The sequence below is a fragment of the Ochotona princeps genome, chromosome 17 (assembly GCF_030435755.1).
Source record: "Ochotona princeps isolate mOchPri1 chromosome 17, mOchPri1.hap1, whole genome shotgun sequence".
In the NCBI taxonomy this organism is placed as follows: Eukaryota; Metazoa; Chordata; class Mammalia; order Lagomorpha; family Ochotonidae; genus Ochotona; species Ochotona princeps.
The window spans coordinates 30,553,818-30,575,007 of NC_080848.1; the positions used below are offsets into that span (position 1 = coordinate 30,553,818).

The 21,190-nt window shown below is 44.7% G+C and overlaps 1 protein-coding gene across 1 annotated transcript in view; it reads right to left on the reverse strand.

Moving 5' to 3' along the window:
- The window catches only part of ACACA (acetyl-CoA carboxylase alpha), a 236,484-nt gene extending 216,065 nt beyond the window's left edge, over positions 1 to 20,419 (reverse strand). The window contains exons 1-3 of the mRNA XM_058675532.1: positions 20,329 to 20,419; positions 11,963 to 12,009; positions 8,844 to 9,096 (exon numbers count right to left, since the gene is read on the reverse strand). Of these exons, the coding sequence (XP_058531515.1) occupies positions 8,844 to 9,096; positions 11,963 to 12,009; positions 20,329 to 20,381 (353 nt within the window). The 5' untranslated portion in view covers positions 20,382 to 20,419. The remainder of the gene's footprint in view (positions 1 to 8,843; positions 9,097 to 11,962; positions 12,010 to 20,328) is intronic.
- Between the last annotated feature and the right edge of the window lie 771 nt (positions 20,420 to 21,190).

The following is a 21,190-nucleotide window of genomic DNA, read 5'->3' on the forward strand; positions in this document are numbered from 1 at the left end:
CTTTCCAATAAAAATAAATAAATCTTTAAAAAAAATTTTTTTTACTTGTTAGAAATTCAGAGATAGACAAAGGGAGATGTCCCAAGTGCTGGTACAATCCCCAAACGGCCACAGCAAGGTCCATTCTAGGCTGACACCAGGAACTTGGAGCTCCACCTGTGTCTTCAATGCAGGTGGCCGGGGCCCCAAGGACTTGCACATCCACTGCCTTTGCAGGCACATTACAGGGAGCTGGATCATAGAACGGAGAAGCTAGCACTTGAACAGGCACTCCAATGTGCAACATGAGCACTGCAAGTGGCAGCAGCATAAGCCATCGTGCCCCAAAGCCCACCCTGCGGAAATTGCTGGTAATGAGCGCAGCCTCCGGTACCGCTCATTATGCTAGAAGTCAGAGGGCAGAGCTAGAACTTCTAACGCTCCAGTCATGCCTTTGTCTTGTGGTGACCAATCCCCATGGTGAAGCTATCTAGGGCCTCCAAACCCAAGCCATCTCCTTAGTGCACATTTAACACTCAAGAGATTCTAAGGGTTCCTCACGACCACCGTCTTCCCCACCCCACTAGAAGCAGCATGCCAGGAACCAAAGACAAGAGTAAATATTTTTTTATATTATCAAGGTAGGATATATAAAGACCTTTGATGACCTGACCTCAGCAGCCTCATTTTCATCTTTTTTTAAAATTTTTGTTTTTATTGGAAAGGCAGACATACATAGAGAAAAGACAGAGAGAAGATACTCTGTTCATTGATTCACTGTCCAAGTGACTGCAACTGTCCGGTGATGAGTCGATCCAAAGTCAGGAGCCAGAAGCCTCTTCCGGGTCTCCCATATGGTTGCAGGGTCCCAAGGCTTTGAATCATCCTCAACTGCTTTCCCAGGCCACAGCAGGGAGCTGGATGGGAAGCAGAGCTGCCAGGATTAGAACCGGCATCCATATGGGATCCCATATGCAACGCAAGGACTTAAGCCTCCAGGTAACCACACCAGGCCCTCATTTTTTTTTTTAAGATTTATTTATTTTTATTTGAAAGGCAGAGTTACAGAGTACAACAGACACAGACAGATCTTCCGTCTGCTGGTTCACTCCCCATAAGCTGTGAGTAAACAGTAGTACAATGCTTACTTCACAGGATTGTTGCAAACAGTAAGTGTGGTGCAATACTATACAAAGCACAGCAGAGACTCTAGCTTAGCGTTAGAACATCTGAAAAATGTTGCCCATTATTTCTGTTATTTTCCCTGTCACTTACTGAGAAAACATGACTTACTGGTTCTTAGTGTGAAAAATAGATCAGGAGGGTTAGTATTATGGCACAGTGAATTAAGTAGCCGTTGTGACATGGGCATCCCAGCTAGGCACTAGTTTGAGCCTAGATGCTTCACTTCCAGCTCTATTAATGTGCCTAGGAAAGCTGTGGAGGAAGGCCCAAGTGCCTGAGTCCCTGTTGTTCCTGTGGGAGACAGGGTTGGAGTTCCAGCTCTTAGCTCCAGTCTGGCCCTGCTCTAGCTACAGCAGCCACTAGGGGAGTAGGCCGACAAACAGAACATATCTCTATAATCTCTCTCTCTCTTCCTTTCTCAATTCTGCCTTTCAAATGAGTCTTTAAAAGAAAAAGGAAGAAAGAAAGAGTCAGGATGTAGCAGCAATAGATGAGCCTTTTCTCTCTCAACTGCTGTTCCCTAAATTGGCCTTCTGATCTAACAGAAGCAGAAAACCACTCCAAGATTAACTTAGAATCTCACCTACACACCATTATTTCCTAAGGAATTAACAGTCCATACAGTCCTACATGAATGTTTTAAAGTCTGCAACAATGAGTTATTAGGAACTAATACCAACTCAGGGCATGACTTGCTTATGTACCATGATCAGTATCATGGGAAAAACTTAACAGCTTATGTTTAATCACACAAGAGCTTCAAATTTTGCTACTTAAGAGTCTTTTTAAGAGTCAGTCATCTTTTCTTTAAGGTTTCTTTATTTTTATTGCAAAGTCAGATAAATACAGAAAGGAGGAGAAACAGAGGAATATCTTCCGTCCAATGATTCACTCCCCAAGTGACCGCCACGGCTAGTGCTATGCCAATTCAAAGACAGGATCTAGGAACTTCCTCCAGGTCTCTCACGCAGGTGCAGGGTCCCAAGGATTTGGGTCATCCTCAACAGCTTTCCCAGGTCACAAGCAGGGAGCTGGATGGGAAGCGGGGCTGCCAGGATTAGAACCGGGGCCCATATAGGATCCCCGTATGTTCAAGGCGAGGACTTTAGCCGCTAGGCCATGGCGCCTGCCCAAGTCAGTCATCTTTATGAACAATCTCATGTGTAAATTCTCAGTTTTCAAAGGTATAAATAAGCACTTTTCTTCCCAGATCAGAAAATAGGAACATATCTCACCTTCCAAGAGCCCTTCTTGAGAGCAGGCTGAACAATACTACAGGTAAAATTCTGCACCAAACAGCTAAGGTTGTGGACATTACGAAACACAGAGAACAGGCAAGTACGGGTAGTATCTTATACCTGGTACAAGCAAGCCAGAGTCATCTAGAAACAATCAACACTGCTCAAGTAATACCCTCAGGACATTCTTCTCCCCATAAGAGTCCCTGGGACAAAACTACAGACCCATCTCTGTCCCCCGGCAGCAAGGAGTGGCACAACATCTCCCCTCTTCCACTCCAATCCCCTCAGTCACAGGAGGGAGGCAGGGTATTTTCCCCTCACTCACCTTTCCCACCTCCCATCCAGAGACCTGCATGGGTCTGCAATCCTCTCGCGTATGCAAGCATTAAAAAATACAATTAAAACAAAAAAAAAGCCCTGCTTAAGTGAACTCATTCTCCTTCCAAAGCAGCAAGAACTGCCTTGAATCCCAGTGATAGAACATTTTGAAGAATTTACGTACACACAGATAATATCAATCACAGACTGTTCTCAGATACTTGTTAGCCACAAATTAATCAAGCATAAGATGGTATTCAATATTCTGAGCATATATTTTAAGGGAAAATATACTCACATGAAGTATATCCGATAAAACAGTTTAAGAAAACCACAATACTGGACATGGCACAATGTCTCCGTGAATAAATCCTTGCCTTGCAACTGCCAGGAGCCCCTTATGAGCAACAATTTGTGTCCTGGCTGCTGTACTTCACATGCAGCTCCCTGCTTGTGGCCCGGGAAAACAGTAGAGGATGGGCCAAAGCCCTACAACTGTGTGGGAGACCTAAAGCAGGCTTGAGGCTCCTGGCTCCTGGCTTTGAATTGGCTCAGCTCTGGCTGTTAAGGCCACACAGGAAGAGAACCAGAGGACAGAAAATTTTTTTGTCTCTCTTTCTCTCTGTAAATCATCCTTCCCAGGAAAACTAAATAAATCTTAAAAAGAAAAGTGTCGCTGACCAGCAGCGCCACTACCAACGAGATCTCCCTGTCCTTCTCCTCCTCCATCTTAGAGTTTTTACTGGCTGCTTTTATACCACTCTCCAATCACTTCTCCCCGTGGGTCCACTTGGCGCTACCTGATAGGCCAGTAGCAATGACATAATTGCAGCGAGGGCATCAACCTATCCCTGTGACTTCCTGTTTACCTGCTGGCGAGACCAAACCTGCCTCCTGGCCCAGGGCCAGCTGCCATCCTGTGATGGCCTTTCCTTTTCCTGGGAGCAGCCTCCGGCATTACACTCCCTACAAAAGAGGGCCCAGCACAATAGCCCAGTGGCTAAAATCCTCAGCCTGCAAGCCCAGGGATCCCATACTGGTGCTGGTTCATATCCCAGCTGCTCCACTTCCCATCCAGCTTCCTGCTTGTAGCCTGGGAAAGCAGTTAAGGATGATCCAAGGCATTGGGAATCTGCATCCGCATGGGAAACCTGAAAGAGGCTTCTGGCTCCTGGCTTCGGATCAGCATAGCACTGGCCGTTGTGGCCACTTAGGATTGAACCAGTGGACAGAAGATCAATCTCAATCTCTCTCTCAGGCAATCTCCCTTTCCAATAAAAATAAGTAAATCTTAAAAAGAGAGAGAGAAAGCAAGCAAGCAAGAAAGAAAACCGCAACATCACATTTACCTATGAGGTAAAAGGTCCAAATGTGGGAATAACACCTATTACAAAACTGACTGATGGCAAGAATGTATTTGGTGGGGCCCGGTGCCGTGGCCTAGAGGCTAAAGTCCTCGCCTTAAACGTGCCGGGATCCCATATGGGTGCCGGTTCTAATCCCGGCAGCTTCACTTCCCATCCAGCTCCTTGCTTGTGGCCTGGGAAAGCAGTCGAGGATGGCCCAAAGCCTTGGGATCCTGCACCCGCATGTGGGAGACCTGGGGGAAAGAAGTTCCTGGCTCCTGGCTTCGGATCGGCGTAGCACTGGCCGTTGCGGCTCACTTGGGGAGTGAAACATCAGATGGAAGATCTTCCTCTCTGCCTCTCCTATTCTCTGCACATCTGACTTTGCAATAAAAACAAATAAATCTTTAAAAAAAAAAAAGTGCATTTGGTGTAGTTGATAGCCTGGGGTGTAAACGTCCAGTAACATCCAGTAAGAAGCAGAGAACCTGGCAATATGCCACTGTGGCTCACTTGGGGAGTGAACCATTGGATGGAACATCTTTCTGTCTCTCCTCCTCTCTGTATATTTGACTTTCCAATAAAAACAAATAAATCTTTTTTTTATATTTATTGTTATTGGAAAGCCGGATATACAGAGAGGAGGAGAGACAGAGAGGAAGATCTTCCATCCGATGTTTCACTCCCCAAGTGAGCCGCAACGGGCCGGTGCGCGCCAATCCGAAGCCGGGAACCAGGAACCTCTTCCGGGTCTCCCACACGGGTGCAGGGTCCCAAAGCTTTGGGCCGTCCTCGACTGCTTTCCCAGGCCACATGCAGGGAGCTGGATGGGAAGTGGATCTGCCGGGATTAGAACTGGCGCCCATATGGGATCCCAGGGCTTTCAAGGCGAGGACTTTAGCCGCTAGGCCATGCCGCCGGGCCCCAAAAACAAATAAATCTTAAAAGTAGTCATAGCTGTGAGAATGTATAAGCCTCTTGTAGACAACTATTTTGAGCTGCTTTTTTTGCATTAAGACCAGCTAGGCGTTGATATTTAAACTAAGTAGATATATTTCTGAAATTCACCATTACTATTTTATTGAACATTTAAGAAGACTGGGACCAGATAAGTGTTTGCCAGAGATAAAGCCACTGCCTGCACTGTTGGCAATCCATATGGGCACCTTTTCATGGCCCAGCTGTTGTATTTCCGATCTAACTCGTTGCTAATAGCCTGGGAAAAGCCATGCAAGTGGCCTAAGTGTTTGGGCTCCTGCCATCCATGTGGTACACCCAGAATGAGCTCTTGGCTTAAGCCTGGCCCCATGCTGGCCAAGACAATTACTTGAGGTGTGAAACAGCAGATAGCAGATAGAAGTTCTTTCTCTCTCTCTCTCTCTCTGTAACTCTTCCAAATAAATGGGCAAACCTTAAAAAGAAACACTGCTAGGCACTGATTGATTGTAGGGCATCTTAATTTTCATAACTGATGTATGATTTGATGGCATATCCCATATGGGATCCCAGAGCATGCAAGGTGAGACTAGGCTACTGTGCCGAGCCCAGCTGTGACTACTTTGAGTCTTATTTTCAAATGTATGGGCCACAAATTTAAAGTGATCAACCAGGCTTTCATCAGACTCCAAAAAATGATTAACATAAGTCATCTCCATTCTGGGAAACATCCATTTTCTATTCCTGCCCATCAAAATTTATTTACAGCCTTATTTGGAGCCTCTAACAGAGTCTCATTGAAAGGCCCAATTTTATCTTGTATTGTGGCAATTAGTGACAACCTGGATCATATGACCTTTCATTACCATCTCCCAGGAATGGTCCTGCCCACTTAATTATCTATATCACCTGTTGAAACATTAGACTATTCCGGCCTGGCACAATAGCCTAGTGGCTAAATTTTTACCTTGCAAGTGCCAAGATCTCATATGGGTGCTGGTTCTAATCCTGGCCACTCCACTTCCCATCCAGCTCCCTGCTTGTGGCCTGAAAAAACAGTCAAGGACAGTCCAAAGCCTTGGGACCCTGCATGGGAGACCTGGAAGAGGCTCCGGGTTCCTGGCTTTGGATGGGCTCAACTCCAGCCATTGTGGCCACTTGGGGAGTAAATCAACAGATGGAAGATCTTCTCTGTATATCTGACTTTCCAATAAATATAAATAAATCTTTTTAAAAAAATCTTTAAAACACACAAACATTAAGCTACTTATTCGAGGAGTTGATCTGAAGAACAACTAGTCTCTCACTCTGCAGGCAGAAAGCGAGTGATAGGACCTGATTCATTATCTTCATTTTAATAGATGAAGGAAATGAGTCAGGCACACCACATGGGAACATTCCTAATAAGTGGCCAGTGTCAAAGAGGCATTTCTACTATCCAGCGACTTTGACTTGATTTAAACTACACCTACGGACACCATGCCCACAAGTGACTTAAGGAGTAGCTCAACAGTGAACTTCTGTTCTATTTTGGAACATTAGTTAGCTGAGAAGTGAGTGGAAACTGGCATTGACTCCTTCCCAGGCCTCTGATCACGCTTCAATCCATGGGTCCTCCACGAGCTACCAGCCTGAGTTTTGTAACAGTAAGGTATGCTGCAAAGACATTCTCAGGCAATCATGCCAGAGCTCACACAGTGTCTGCAGCAGAGCCATCAGCTTTGGGGATACCTTGGCAACTACAAACTGCCCACGAGATCATCGGCTGAAATTTCTATGTTGAGATTTGTCTCACTATTGACAAACTCAGAGTTTCTTAATGTAATAAATGAATATAGTCTTTCACAGATAGTCTAAAATTGGATTTCTCAATGTGTTGCTTAGCTTTAGAGATTTAGAGTTAAACCGGTGTTTTCTCAACAGGGGCATTACAGCATTGCCAGGATGGTTCTTGGCTGTGTGACACTATCCACCTACATTGCACAGGTTTTATGTCACTGGTTCTCTGTCCTCTAGATGCCAGCAGTCCTGTGAGTCACAACCTCCACACACCTTCAAAGGACCTCAAGAGTGAAGATACCTCTGCCACCAGTATTAACCTTGGGGGGGTCAACCATTAAGTAAATCATCAAGCAATAAAAAAGTTTACACAAAAGGTAAAAACCTAACTCCTTTTGCCTGCTTATAAATAATGCCCTCTACTCCTTTAGATTAGAGATAACACATTGCTCATCTATTCCATGAGACCAATTTTTTCTTCTCAACTAGTTGTATAATTAAGACACCTGTTTGGGGCCCGGCGGCATGGCCTAGCGGCTAAAGTCCTCGCCTTTAACGCGCCCCGGGATCCCATATGGGCGCCGGTTCTAATCCCGGCAGCTCCACTTCCCATCCGGCTCCCTGCTTGTGGCCTGGGAAAGCAGTTGAGGACGGCCCAAGGCATTGGGACACTGCACCCGCGTGGGAGACCCGGAAGAGGTTCCAGGTTCCCGGCTTCGGATCAGCGCCTACCGGCCCGTTGCAGCTCACTTGGGGAGTGAATCATCGGACGGAAGATCTTCCTCTCTGTCTCTCCTCTCTGTGTATTTCTGACTGTAATAAAATGAATAAATCTTAAAAAAAAAAAAAAAAAAAAAAAAAGACACCTGTTTGGCCAGGAAAGTAAGGGTAAAACAGTCACAGAGATGGAATCAGGATATCTATTTGAATTTTTCACTATCCAGCATTAGACAACTTATTTCCCCGCATTAGGCCTCAGTCTTCTTATCTAGTAAAACAAAAACCCTGAGGCTTCCCTCCCTCCCTGGTTTACTGCAATTCCAGGATTCTGTTAAGACATAATTAATTCGCTCTACTCTTTTGACCTCCACATGGCTAAATGTCATCAGCAGCATTATTACCTAGGTCATCTCTCAGAAGTCAAGACTCCCAACTACAGAATTAACAATAAAGCGCAACAGTCACATCCAGTCACATCCAGTGTAGAGTTTTACTCAAGTCAGAATCTTGAGTGTACAAAAAGGAGCTGAATAATGTTACAGTCCACAAATACCAACAGCCATAGCCATCCTAACGAATGTTTATTGAGACCAACCCTGTAATCTCAACCCTGGCTGTACATTAACATCACCTGGATAGTTTTGTTGGCTTGTGTGTGTGTTTTTAAAGCCTCAGTTCTAAGTGAAACCAACACCAAATACATAAGAATCTCAGATGAGGCTTCTGAAGTCTATCCCAAGTGAGACCAATGAGCAATGAGAACCAAGAGCCACTGGTTCAGAAACCTAGGAAGTAAATGACCAAAGGATGATATTTTATACTTTGGCTGTATAATCAAATGCAAATAAACAAAACAGTGTTACGATTCACTTACACTCTGAAGTACAGCGAATTGTGTTTCTAGAGAAAAAGGACAGCTCTGTAACAATCCTTTGTTCAAGCCATAATCCTTTATTGAGACTAAGCCCTGCTAGAAACAGACTGTAACTTCCTGCTGTGAGCAGGCAATTCACAGAAAAATTACTACAAATTTGCCTACCCCTGCAGAATTCCCATCAATCATCAAGACAGTTACAACAATGTTAGTCAAAGCAGTGCAGACTAAAACCCCTTGCTAAGGAGACTGGGTGGAGAGCAGGGATGGGAAAAAAAAAGTTGAGAACATTCAGGAAAACACAGCTCTAAAGCATGCCAAATACATCACTTCCCACTTCCTCATCGAAGCTTTTAGTCCAGTGATGTAGGAAGGGGACAGAGAATCCAGTTCATTCCAGAACAGAAGCAGCAAAGTTCATGAGACAGGGAGAAATAAGCTAACTATCACGTTTCTCTCTCTTACCTCATGTGCAAGGCCAAGCCATCCTGCAGGCTGCTGACCCCTAGGTCAGAGAGCGTATCTGAGCTGACGGATGCTGGGGACAGAGAGCCCTCCTTCTCCTCCAGCAGGTCCAGCTTCACCAGGTTGCTGATCTCATCTTCAGAGTTGTCTTCTGACACAGAGCCGATTATGAAACGGGAGTGCTGGTTGAGCTCCAGAGGCTTGGCCATGGGAGATGTTTCCTCCATCGTTCCTTCAAAATGAGCTCTCAGAGCTGCAGAGAGAAAGAAGAGTGAGCGAGAAAAGCTGAAGACAGAGAACTACCAACACCTGAGGACAATCGCGCGGATCCTACTGAAGCACAGCTGACACTTGCAGGCGAGGGCGGAGCCTGACACTAGCGAGCTTCCTCAGCCTCTCTCAGGGGGAAAAACCCACAGCATGCGAATTGGGCCTAAAAATGAAAAACACTTCCTCTTCGCCCCAAAAGAAATCTTTTCTGGAAAAAATTATAACTCTCTTTGTCAATGTGGTGATGTCCAAGAGAAAGCTGTGCTCCACAAAAAAATCCTTGTGGTAGGGGGAACCTGCTTACTGTGACTGCAATTCTGGCTGCTCGTATGAGGAGGAAGGGTCTGGGGAATGTGGTACTAGTTTGAAAGATGGTGTTTAGAAGGAACAACATAACGCTCATTTGGCTTTAAACACTATATCTTCAAGAGCTATGAATTTTATGTAAGTACATAAAAGCAAGTCCAATTGTTTTTTTTTTTAATTAAAAAGAAATTTTTACGTGTCCTCTTGATATTCTTAGGTTACATATTTTAAAAATTCACCCAAAAATGTGCACTTTGGGCTGTAATGTGTTCGGGTTGATATAGCGAGAAAGTTAATCTACCACCAAATTTAAAATCTGTAATTTTGAAAGGCACAAAGACGAGAAGGAGAGAGATCTTCCATCTGCTGGTTCATTTCCCAAATAATGGCTAAAGCCAAGGCTGAGCCTGCTGGAAGCCAAAGCCTGGAATTCCATCCGAGCCTGTCATGTTGGTGGCAGGGACTCAGTACTTATGCCATCTGCTTTTTTTTCGGAGCATCAGTAAGGACTGGGAAATGAAGCAAAGCTAAGATTAAAACCCAGGCACTCCAAACTGACATATGGTTGACTTAAACATCATCTTGATCAGCTATGACAAATGGCTACCCCTCACCAATAGGTTTAATTTAGAAAATAATTCCAGAGAGCAGGCATTTGGCCTTAGGTTAAGCTGCCTGTGTCCCACATCAAAATACCTTGGTTCAGGTACTAAGTACCATTTTCCAATCTTTTCCTAATTCTAATTTCCTACAAATACAAACCCTGGGAGGCAGCAAATAATGGCTCAAGTAATTGGGTTTCCATCACTCATGTGAGAGCCATGGACTGAATTAACGTCTAGCTTCAGGATAGCTCAACCCCAGCTGCTGGGGGCACTTGAGGAGTGACCAAGAAGATGGCAGCCTGCACTCTTTGTATCTTGCTCTCGCCCTCTCTCTGCTGTTCCAATAAACATTTTAAAGACATTTTTAAAGTGCAGGGCTGGCACCATGGCGTAGCTGATAAAGCTGCTGCCTGAAGGAACCAGTTTGAGTCCCAGTTACTCCACTTCTGATCTAGCTATCTGCTAATGTGTCTGGAAAACCAGTAGGGGATACCCAAAGTACTTGGCCTCCTGCACCCATATGTGAGACCGGGAAGAAATTTCTAGCTGCTGGCTTTGGACTGGCCCAGATCAAGTTATTGAAGCATCTGAGGAGGGACCAGAATATAAAAGGCCCTTCTGTCTCTCCTTTTTTTAATTTAAAGTATCATGCAACAGAAAAAAACTGATATCTAAATTTAGTATGCATTTTTCCCTTGCGCTATTAGGTTTTTCTAAAAAATTGAATGTGTCTAAATTTTATGAAGAGGTTCATTATAGAACCCTAAAAAAAAAAAATCTCAATATTGAAAACGGAAACGGTGGGGCCGGGCACAGTAGCCTAGTGGCTAAAGTCCTCGCCTTCTAAGCACCAGGATCCCATATGGACACTGGTTCTAATCCTGGCAGCCCCGCTTGCCATCCAGCTCCCTGCTTGTAGCCTGGGAAAGTAGTCAAGGACGGCCCAAAGCCTTGGGATCCTGCACCCAAGTGGGAGACCTGGAGGAGGGTCCTGTCTCCTGGCTTCGGATCTTCACAGCTCTGGCCGTTGTGACTACTTGGGGAGTGAATCAGTGGACAGAAGATCTTCCCCTCTGTCTCTCCTCCCTGTATATCCAACTTTCCAATTTAAAAAGGAGGGGGTTAGGAGGTGGGGTGGAGGGGAGAAAAAGCAGGAGACCAAGAGAAAAAGCAAAAGGAGGGATGAAAAGTTCTAACACACTGACTCTGAAGAACACAAAAAGGTAAAACAGCTAATTCCTTTTACATTTTAGAGCAGTGAGCAATTGGAATTTAAAAATAATAGATCTTGCAAAAAAAAAAAATACATCCCAATTAACATAAAAGATAATGGCTGCCTTTGTCGCCTGAGACCCTAGGTTACTGTCTCACTGAAATCAGAGGAGCACACCAAAAAGAGATGATTCTTTGATTCCGCAGGAGAAAAAAAAAAAACCCAAGCATTAATTAACAAAACATGGTCCCCATGTTATTAAATGAAAGACTCAATAAGGTCAGCCTCAAGTTTTTCTTTCCTGGCAGCGAATGTGAATGCAGCCTTCTGTGAAGAGCTGCATAGATAGGAAGCAGATTTGGGCAAGCGGCCTTGGAGGCTGCGCCACAGGCAGCAACTGTATGGAATGGGGTGCCCAGCCTCAAGCCCGTACGCTAACGGGGCAGAGAGGCTGTGTCTGGAAAATCACTGAGAACTTGTCCAGACACTCTAGAAGCTGCTCCCCAGCCTGCCCCAGTTCCACGGATTCTAGCCTTGAATGGAGGAGGGTGGGGAAACTCCACCAGCGCTGGACTCTGGTCACTGCTGGTTACCCACCCTTTCGTTGCCCACGATCTTTTCCCAGAGATAACTCTAAACATGAAAGCCCACAGTTCAATATTTGAGTACATGAACACATTTTTTTCCACTCTGTAACCAGGAAGGAACATTATTTATCAACTGACCTCTTAAAATTCTTACTGCCAGAGCAGATATCCGCCTCCAAAAAGAACTAAAGAGAGAAAGAAAGACACTTGAAGGTTTTTTTAATCAAATTTTCATCAATTCCTGTTTTGCTCAGCAAAGTGTAAAATTAATAATATTTAAAATATCCTATTTTTTCTTGGTCAAATCTTAATTTAACCTGAAGCATAAAGTTTAGTAATTTAATTCTATAAATTAAAACCATTACAAATCTGAGGACTTTATTATTATTTAAGTAATTATTGAATAATGGTTTAAGACTACCATTCCCCAAGGTGACTTTTCCAATTGTATACCTGATGAATTCTTTCTAGCCTTTATCATTTCCAATATTGCATCAAACATGAGATGGTACCGAGAAGAGAACCAATAGGTTCTTTGCAATTCATTTAGGCTCTGATGATGCTTCCAAGTGTTATAGTGACCCACCACAAAGGTTAGAAGTCAGGGAGAGGACAGAGCGCCTATTATACAAATTCTCTAAACTCTAAGCGACCTAAGCGTCTTTAGCTACTACCCGGCATGTCCTGCTAAGCCCTCAAACTTAAATATGTCATGGGCAGAAAATCTTAGCCTTGTGTGTATATGAAAAAGAACTTAGAGCTGCATGAAAATTCACAAGCCTAAACACCATCCCTACATCTACTGAATTAGAAGCGCCACTAGAGGTCAAAGGAGCCTGAGTTTCTGTTCCGCAGTAAGGCAAGTCCAGGCTTGAAAATCACAGGTCAAGAATAGAGAAAGAAATACAGGAATGAAGCAATTGAGTAAGCCAGAATTTCTTAAAAAAAAAAAAAAAAGATTTATCTGTTTTTATTGGAAAAGCATATTTACACAAAGAAGAGACAGAGAAGTCCCATCTAATATTAGTGAGAAAGGGGAAAAGGTAGCTTGCATCACATAATCAGAAGCTCAGCAGAGCTGTAGTCAAAACTAGGAACCCCGGGCAGGCATGTGGAGAAGTGGTGACGTTTCTGCTTGGGAGGCCCACTTCCTGGATTAGAACGCCTGGGTTGAGCTGCCAGCTCTACTTTCCACTTCAGCTTCCTGCTAATATGCACACTGTAAGATAATAGGTGACAGCTCAAGTATCTGAACCCCTGCCACCCATATTAGAAACACAGAGTCCTACGCTCCTGCCTTCAGCCTGGATCCAACCCCAACTGTGTCAGGTATTTGGGCAGTTAACTAGAAGATAAGAGGTCTGTTAGGGTGCCTCTGTCTTTCTTTCAATTAAAGTCTAAAAATAAAAAGGGAAAATTAGTTGAAATTTTGTCTCAGAAGCCTCAGATCATTAGATTTTCTTCCCAAGTATTGAAATTGGGTACCTGCTATTCTATCATCTTGATAAGACTGACAGTTTGGGGCCAGCACAGTGGAGTACTGGATTAAGCCACCACTTGCAACAGTGACATCCCATATAGGCACCAGGTAGCCAGTATGAGTCCTAGTTTACCTACTTCCAATCCAGTTCCTTGTTAACGTGCTCAGGAAAGCAGCAAAATGTAGCCCAAGCGCTTGGCCTCTGCACCCACACAGCAGACCTGAAGAAGCACCTGGTGGGGCTAGGCTGGGTGTGGGGAGGCTGGTATTATAGTCTATACAGCAGGCTACATCTGCGCAGGCATCCCTTCGGGACACCAGTTACCAACTTGGCTTATGCACTCTTTGCCAATGGCCTTGGAAAGCAGCACAAGACGACCCATGTGCCTTCCTGGCTCCCAGCTTTGGACCAGCTCAGCTCTGACCATTGTGACCATTTGGGAACTGAACCACCCAATGGGAGATCTCTATTTTCCTCTCTGTAACTTTGCCTTCCAAAGAAAAAATAAATCTTAAAAACAGCTTCTGACTGGCTTGGCCCAGCCTCAGCCACTGTAGCTATCGGGAATAAAACAGCAGATGGAAGATCTCTCTCTGCATTTGAAATAAATAAAAATAAATTAAAAAAAAATACTTTTTACAAACACTGAAAGCTTATGCTCCGGGGAGGGTGACAACAGAGGGTTTCTAGACTGGTGGATATCAGCAACGGTAAAGAGAAGAGTGCATTAATGGAAGTGGACAAAGCAAATAAGCATATTGAGTAAAGCATCTCTATAGTCTTCACCTTCCAGGAGGGAGATTGGGATCCACCTTTACAGAACCTGACCAGCTCAAGAAAGAAAAACCTCAAGTTAACACCAAAGTTCCCTAGTTCAGTTGCTCAACCAGTGAAGTCGTCAACAAGCCCACTCAGCATTTTCCTAATCTCTAATTAGATTTCCAATTCCCCTTTTAAATATAAGCAGACACCTAAGGAATATTACCTGCCTGAGAAAAATCTCCAACATGAAAAAAATCAATCATAATAACAGGGATAGGTGTTTAGCCAAGAAATTAAGACCTGGTTAGAACGCCTGCATCCAAGGGAAACACTATGGTACAACGAGCTAGCATTCCCAAATTACAGCACTTGTTTGAGTCCCATCTTCTTCGAACCCAGTTTCCTGCTAATGTACCTGGGAAGGAAGTGCAAAATGGCCCAAATACGTGAGCTTCTGCCAGCCACATGGGAAACCAGATGGGAGTTCCAAGCTGCTGGCTTCAGCCTGGTACAGTCCTGGACACTGCAGCCAATTAGGAAAAGCAGCAGCAGCAGGGGAAAGATCTCTTGGTCTCTCTCTCCACTCTGTCACTCTGTTCTGAGCTAAATAAAATAAACATTAGTACTAAAAGAACAAAAACAAAAACCACTCACATCCCATGTTAGTGTGCTGGGTTCCAGGCCTGCGTCTAAAAGCTCCTGATGCCATCCTGCTGCTAAGGGAGCAGCCAGTAACTGGGTTTCTTGCCACTCACACGAAAGATCCAGATTGAGTTCCTGGCTCCTGATTTCAACCCTGGTCCAGCTCAGCTGTTGCAGATACTTGGGAGCTCTCATCTCCCCGCCTCTCTCAATAAATAAACATTAGTTAAGGGGGAAAAAAAAAGGCTAGAGGAGTGGGAAAACAGAGGAAGGAGGAGCAACTCCAACTCCATGGTAAACTCCATCAAAACCCATAACCCTAGGAGAACCAGGAGAAAGTATCAAACAAATTCGAACTGAGGGACTTGCTATAACATATTCTTTAAAATATTTCATGTTTTAAATATGTTTTAAGCATAAAATATATAAATGTATACACAGAAATATATAAATATCTGTAGAATATTTTTTAAGCCTATTGAAGACCCTGGAAAACTGGAAAATCTATGGCGCTATCACAGATCGGGGAAAACTAAAGAGACATGTCTTTTCTTTTTCTTTTCTTTTTTCTTTTTTTTTTTTTTTTTTTTTTTAGGAGACATGACTTCTAAATGCAATGTGGTATCCTGATTAGATACTGGAACTGAAAAGCATCACAATAATAAAAAAAAAACCAATGATCTAAATAAAGTCCATAGTTTAGTTAATGGTATTATGTTAATTGTGCTAATTTTTGTTTGTTTGTTTTGACAAAGGTACTGTAGCTATGTAAAATACTAACACTAGGTAAAACTTGGTCAAAGGTATGCAAGAACTCTATGTGCTACCTGGGCAGATTTTCTGTAAGACTAAAATTATTGTCTAAAAAAAGCCTAATGGACTGTCATTATTACCCTTAAAGAACTAAGGTACTACACAAATCAAATCAAATAAAAATATTTTTAAAAGAATATTTTATAAAAATCATTGTGAATTCTTATCTTGTTTATTTAAAACAGTTACTAAGAAAGAGGGAAATAGGGCCAGTGCAATGAATCAACAGGTTAATCTTCTACCTTCAAGTGCCAGCATCCCATATGGATGCAGGTTTGTGTCCCAGCTGTTCCACTTCCCTTCCAGCTCATTGCTTATAGCCTGGAAAAGCAGTAGAGAATAGTCCAAGTCCTTGGGATCCTAAACCCATGTGGGAGACCTGGAAGATGCTCTTGGTTCCTGGCTTCAGATCTACTCAGCTCCAGCCATTATAGCCACTTGGGGAGTGAACCAGCAGATGGAAGATTTTTCTCTCTACCAATAGCTAGCTAGCTGGCAGGCATTCTGGGCCTGGTTAATGCCAAATTTGTGTTAACTATACCAGTATGCCAGCAAGATTGCTGCTGGTCGTTGGTTTGTTTGTTTTTAATAAGAGAAGACAGGGAACTGCAGACTAGGACACCCACACAAGCCTCCAGGTTACAGGACTGCAGATTACCCAGGGAAGGATCCTGGGGATACACTGGAGTGGGAGCGGTGGAGGGAACGTTTGACAGCAAAGGAATGAGGTCTGGTTCTGCCATGGACCAGGCCATTGCACTTGCACGTAGACAAGGGAGCTGAAACTGAGTGGTTTAGAGGGAGGAAACTGGACAGCATGTCTAAGTAAGGCAGAGTGGGAGACCTGTAGCCCACTAGCACCTGCAAAAGCTGGGGCTAGGGGACATGCCTGGATGGGCTGTGCCATAGCACCCACCCGTAAGTGTCTGAGCAGGTGGTAGACCACATCAGGCTGGGCCACAGCACCCACTAAAACGCGAGATAATCAGATCCATGGGCAGATTTTGTAGGATAACTGTTGGCTCCACTCTGTGGGACTGCAGCACTCACCAGCTTTCAGAAACAGCTGCGGATGCTGATGGGCCAAGTTACTGGAACACAGAATTCACCTGCCAGGAACCCACCTAGCTAGGAGCAAGCTTAAGCAGGCCAGACCAGGCTGGGCTGCAATACCCGTTGGCACATGGGAGCTGGGTCTGGGGGTGGACCAGGCAGGGGCGGTCCACAGCCCACACTGTCATGACTGATGGCCAGAACAGGATGCCGGCTAGACCAGGTTGGACCAAATACCCACAAATTCACGTAACACTAGCCGAGCTGCTGCTTCAACTGGCGGCTCCACTTCCCATCCAGCTCCCTGCTTATGGCCTGGGAAAGCAGTGGAAGACGGCACAAGTCCTTGGGACCTTACACCCATGTAGGAGACCTGAAGGAAGCTCTTGACTCTCAGCTTTAGACCAGCTCAGCTCTGGTCACTGAGGCCATTTGGGGCGCAGGGGGTGAACCAGCGGATGAAAGATATCTCTCACTGTCTACTTTCTCTGTAACTCTACCTTTCAGAAATAAACAAACAGATGAATAAATAAATAAGAAAAAGATGGTGCTAATATACTAGCATTTTTCTTAACAAACCTAAAAACTAACCAATTTCACTCCCTGCGAGCTAGCCTCGCAGTTAGAGTCCTCACCTTGCACGCTCCAGGATCCCATATGAGTGCCAATTCTAATCCCGACTGTTCCACTTCCCTTCCAGCTCCCTGTTTGTAGTCCGGGCAAGCAGGAGAGGACGGCCCAAGAAGTCTTGGGACCAAGCACTCACGTGGAAGACCCAGAAGGAGCTTCTGGATCCTGGTTTCGGATCAACTCAAAAAAGAACATTATTTATACAAGTTTATTCTATCTGGCCTGGCCACGTTGCATCTAATATGTCCATGCAATTAAAATTCCCAATGTCAAGCCCAGTGCAGTAGCCTACCAACGAAAGTCCTTATATTGCATGCTCCAGGATCCCGTATGGGCGCCAGTTCTAACCCCAGCAGCCCTGCTTCCCATCCAGCTCCCTGCTTGTGGCCTGGCAAAGCAGTCGAGGACGGCCCAGAGCTTTGGGACCCTGCACCCGAGTGGGAGACCCAGAAGAAGCTCCTGGCTCCTGGTGTTGGATCGACTCAGCTCCAGCCGCTGTGGCTACATGGGGAGTGAATCAGCAGGCAGAAGATCTTCCTCTCTGTATCTCCTCCTCTCTGTTTATCTGACTTTCCAATAAAAATAAATAAATCTTTTTTAAAAAGTGAAAAATCAACAATTTTTTTCCTGTAAAAATCAGTGACACCAAGGATCAGCACTATGGCATGAACATGTTAAGCCTCTTACTGTGGACACTGGCATCCTATATGGGTTCTAGTTGAAGAACCAGCTACTCTACTTTGGATCCATCTCCCTGCTAACTGTGCCTGGGAAAACAGTGGAACTTGTACCCAGGTGAGAGATCTGGATGAAGCTCCAGGCTCCTGGTCAGCCTGATCCAACCCCAGCCATTGGGGCCATTTGAGGAGTGAACCAGTTAATGCCAGATCTCTCTCTACCTCTCCTCCTCTCTGTGATTCTGTGTTTCAAATAAATAAATAAATAAATCCTTAATTTAAAAAGGTGGGGTCACCTCAATAGGAATTTTTCCACCCTATAAGGCTTCTGTGTTTATTCATTTTTCATAATCTGTTTTATGGGTTTGGAAAGATGTTTGATACATAACTCCTATAATTATTAACCTTCATGAACAGGTTAGATAATAATACAACAGCTTCTTCCCAACTGCAAAAAGATTCTCTTTTCCTTGCCCACAACTGTAAATCCTAAATTACAAAATGTTATTCTCCAATATTAAAAAATTTCTTTTCTCGGGCCCGGCGCCGTGGTCTAGCGGCTAAAAATCCTCACCTTGAACGTGCCCCGGGATCCCATATGGGCGCCGGTTCTGATCCCGGCAGCTCCACTTCCCATCCAGCTCCCTGCTTGTGGCCTGGGAAAGCAGTCGAGGAAAGCCCAAATCCTTGGGACCCTGTACCCGCGTGGGAGACCCTGAAGAAGCTCCTGGCTCCTGGCTTCGGATCGGCACAGCACCGGCCATTCAGTCACTTGGGGAGTGAATCATCGGACAGAAGATCTTCCTCTCTGTCTCCCCTCTTCTCTGTATATCTGACTTTGTAATGAAAATAAAATAAATCTTTTTTTTAAATTTTCTTTTCTCAACCAAAACTATTAGGATATTAGCCCAAAAAAGGAAAAAATATTTTTTAATAAAAAGCTCTAGTGCCAATCTGTTAAATCAATTTGTGTGATGAGCTAATATATGTATGTACATTATATGTACATGTATGTATGTATGTATATATCTAGCTAATGATTGGAAGGAAAATACTAGGACTGGTACTGTGGCACAGCCAGCTAATAGTCATTGCCAGCAACACCAAAACCCCACATGGGCACTGTTTCATGTTAGAGCTGTTCAATTTCCAATCCAGCTCCCTGCTAATGGCATAAAAAAAAGTGGCAGAAATTTGTCCAAGTTTTTGGGACCTTGACCACCCACATGAGCAACCCAAATGAAGTTTTTGGTTTCAGCCTTGCCCAACCATGGCCAACATATTTCTGTGGGGAGTGAACCAGGAGACAGAAGATCTCTCTTTCTTTCTCTAACTTGGACTTTCAAATAAATAAGAAAGAAAAGAAAAGAGCAAGATAGGGCCCCACACGGAAGTCCTGGCCTTGCATGTGCTGGGATCCCATATGGGCACAGGTTCTAATCCTGGCAACCCCGCTTCCCATCCAGCTCCCTGCTGTGGTCTGGAAAAGCAATCGAGAATGGCCCAAGATTTGGGACCCTGCACCCATGAGGGAGACTCAGAAGAGGCTCCTGGCTCCTGGCTTCAGATCAGCTCAGCTCTGGCCATTGCGGCCACACAGGATGCCTGGTTAGAGTCCCAGCTACTTCATACCTTCCATCCAGTTTCCTGATATGCACCTGGTAGGCAGCACATGATGGCTCCAGTGTTTAGGTTCTGGCCACCCAAATGAAGACTTGGATAGAGCTCTGGGCTTCCGGCTTCAGGCTGATCTAAGCTCTGATTCTGATTTTTTTTAAAGATTTATTTTTATTGCAAAATCAGATATACAGAGAGGAGGAGAGACAGACAAAGAGCTTCCGTCCATTGATTCACTCCCCAAGCAACTGCATCGACTGGAGCCTCTTCTGGGTTTCCCATGCAGCTGCAGGCTCCCAAGGCTTTGAGCCGTCCTCAACTGCTTTCCCAGGCCACAATCAGGGAGCTGGATTCGAACCACCTCCCTGAATCATATGGGATCCCAGAGCATACAAGGTGAGGACCAAGCCGGGCCCTAAGCCCTGATTTTTACAGGCATTTGGGGAATTTGCCAACAGATGTAAGATATCGCTCTCTGTATCTTTCCCTTTCTCTCTGCCTGCCTTTCAAATAGCTAGATAGGAATACTGTCGACTGTTATTTCGTGTGCTACACCTGAACCTGTCCTTGGCTCTTGAGAGAAGCCAGCACCTGGGGAGGCAGTTCTCAGAAGCTGGTTCTCACAAGGCCAGGCCTAAGACATTACCTAATCATGGCTTTAATTAAAAATTCATTTAGCGAAAGGCCACCCCTTTCTAACCTTTCATTTTACAATTTAATCTTATGCTTATTTCCATCCTACACTGGTAAAGCAAAACATGTCTACACAGATAAACACACCTAACTTCCTACAAGAGCAGCGCACCTCGGAAATCCTTCCTATACCCACCTTACAATGTCTGTTGATGACTCCGACATGACGGGGGCCTTTCTGTCATGCATTAAGCATGTAGAGGTGAAGATTTAGGTAAAGCAAGTGGGAAGAGACTTGCCACTGTGTAGCAAACAGGTACCTGCCAGGACACTGCCACTGTGATCCTGCCCTGCTCTATTAGACAACAATACCTTCCTGAAAAGTGCCTGCTCCACAGACAGCCCAGAAATCCTCCCCACGGGCATCCAAGGCATTCCCAAGTACAAACAAACCAGAGCAGTGCTGCCCACGGGGAGAAGAAAACCCTAACCCAAGAAATAACTGCATAACTGGAGAGGGGGAGGGGCAGGATGAAAGCAAAGAACACCAACTTTCACAAGACCACAAGATTAGGTTTACTCCATAAATTTACTGTAGCACTGCTTGAATCAGGAAGTTCTAGGGGCTCTGGATTTCAGTCTTACACTTAAATCACAAGACAAATACTAATATCTGAATTTAAAATAGTTCCCCCGTGTATGTTTCTAACAAAACCCACAAGTTCTTAAATCAAGTCCCTGGTTTTGAAAGTTGAATTGTCCATTTATTTGTCCATCTCCAAATGGCCCTAACCCAGGCAGGGCCCCTTCAATGAACATTTTCCCTCTGGAATCATTAGCCACATCGCCTTCCTCTGCTCCAAGGGATTCCTCTGATCAGTGTGGCCAGCGGAAGGGCGGAGAGCAACAGCAGGTAAGTACTTATACTATGCCTCTCACAGAAAACCTAAAATCCCGGCAGCAAGAACTGGCTGGGGATAACCCGCCTGGCCCTGGTTCTCACCACCACACAAAGACCCAGCGAGAGCTAGAGACGCCGACTCTCTGCACCCCACACC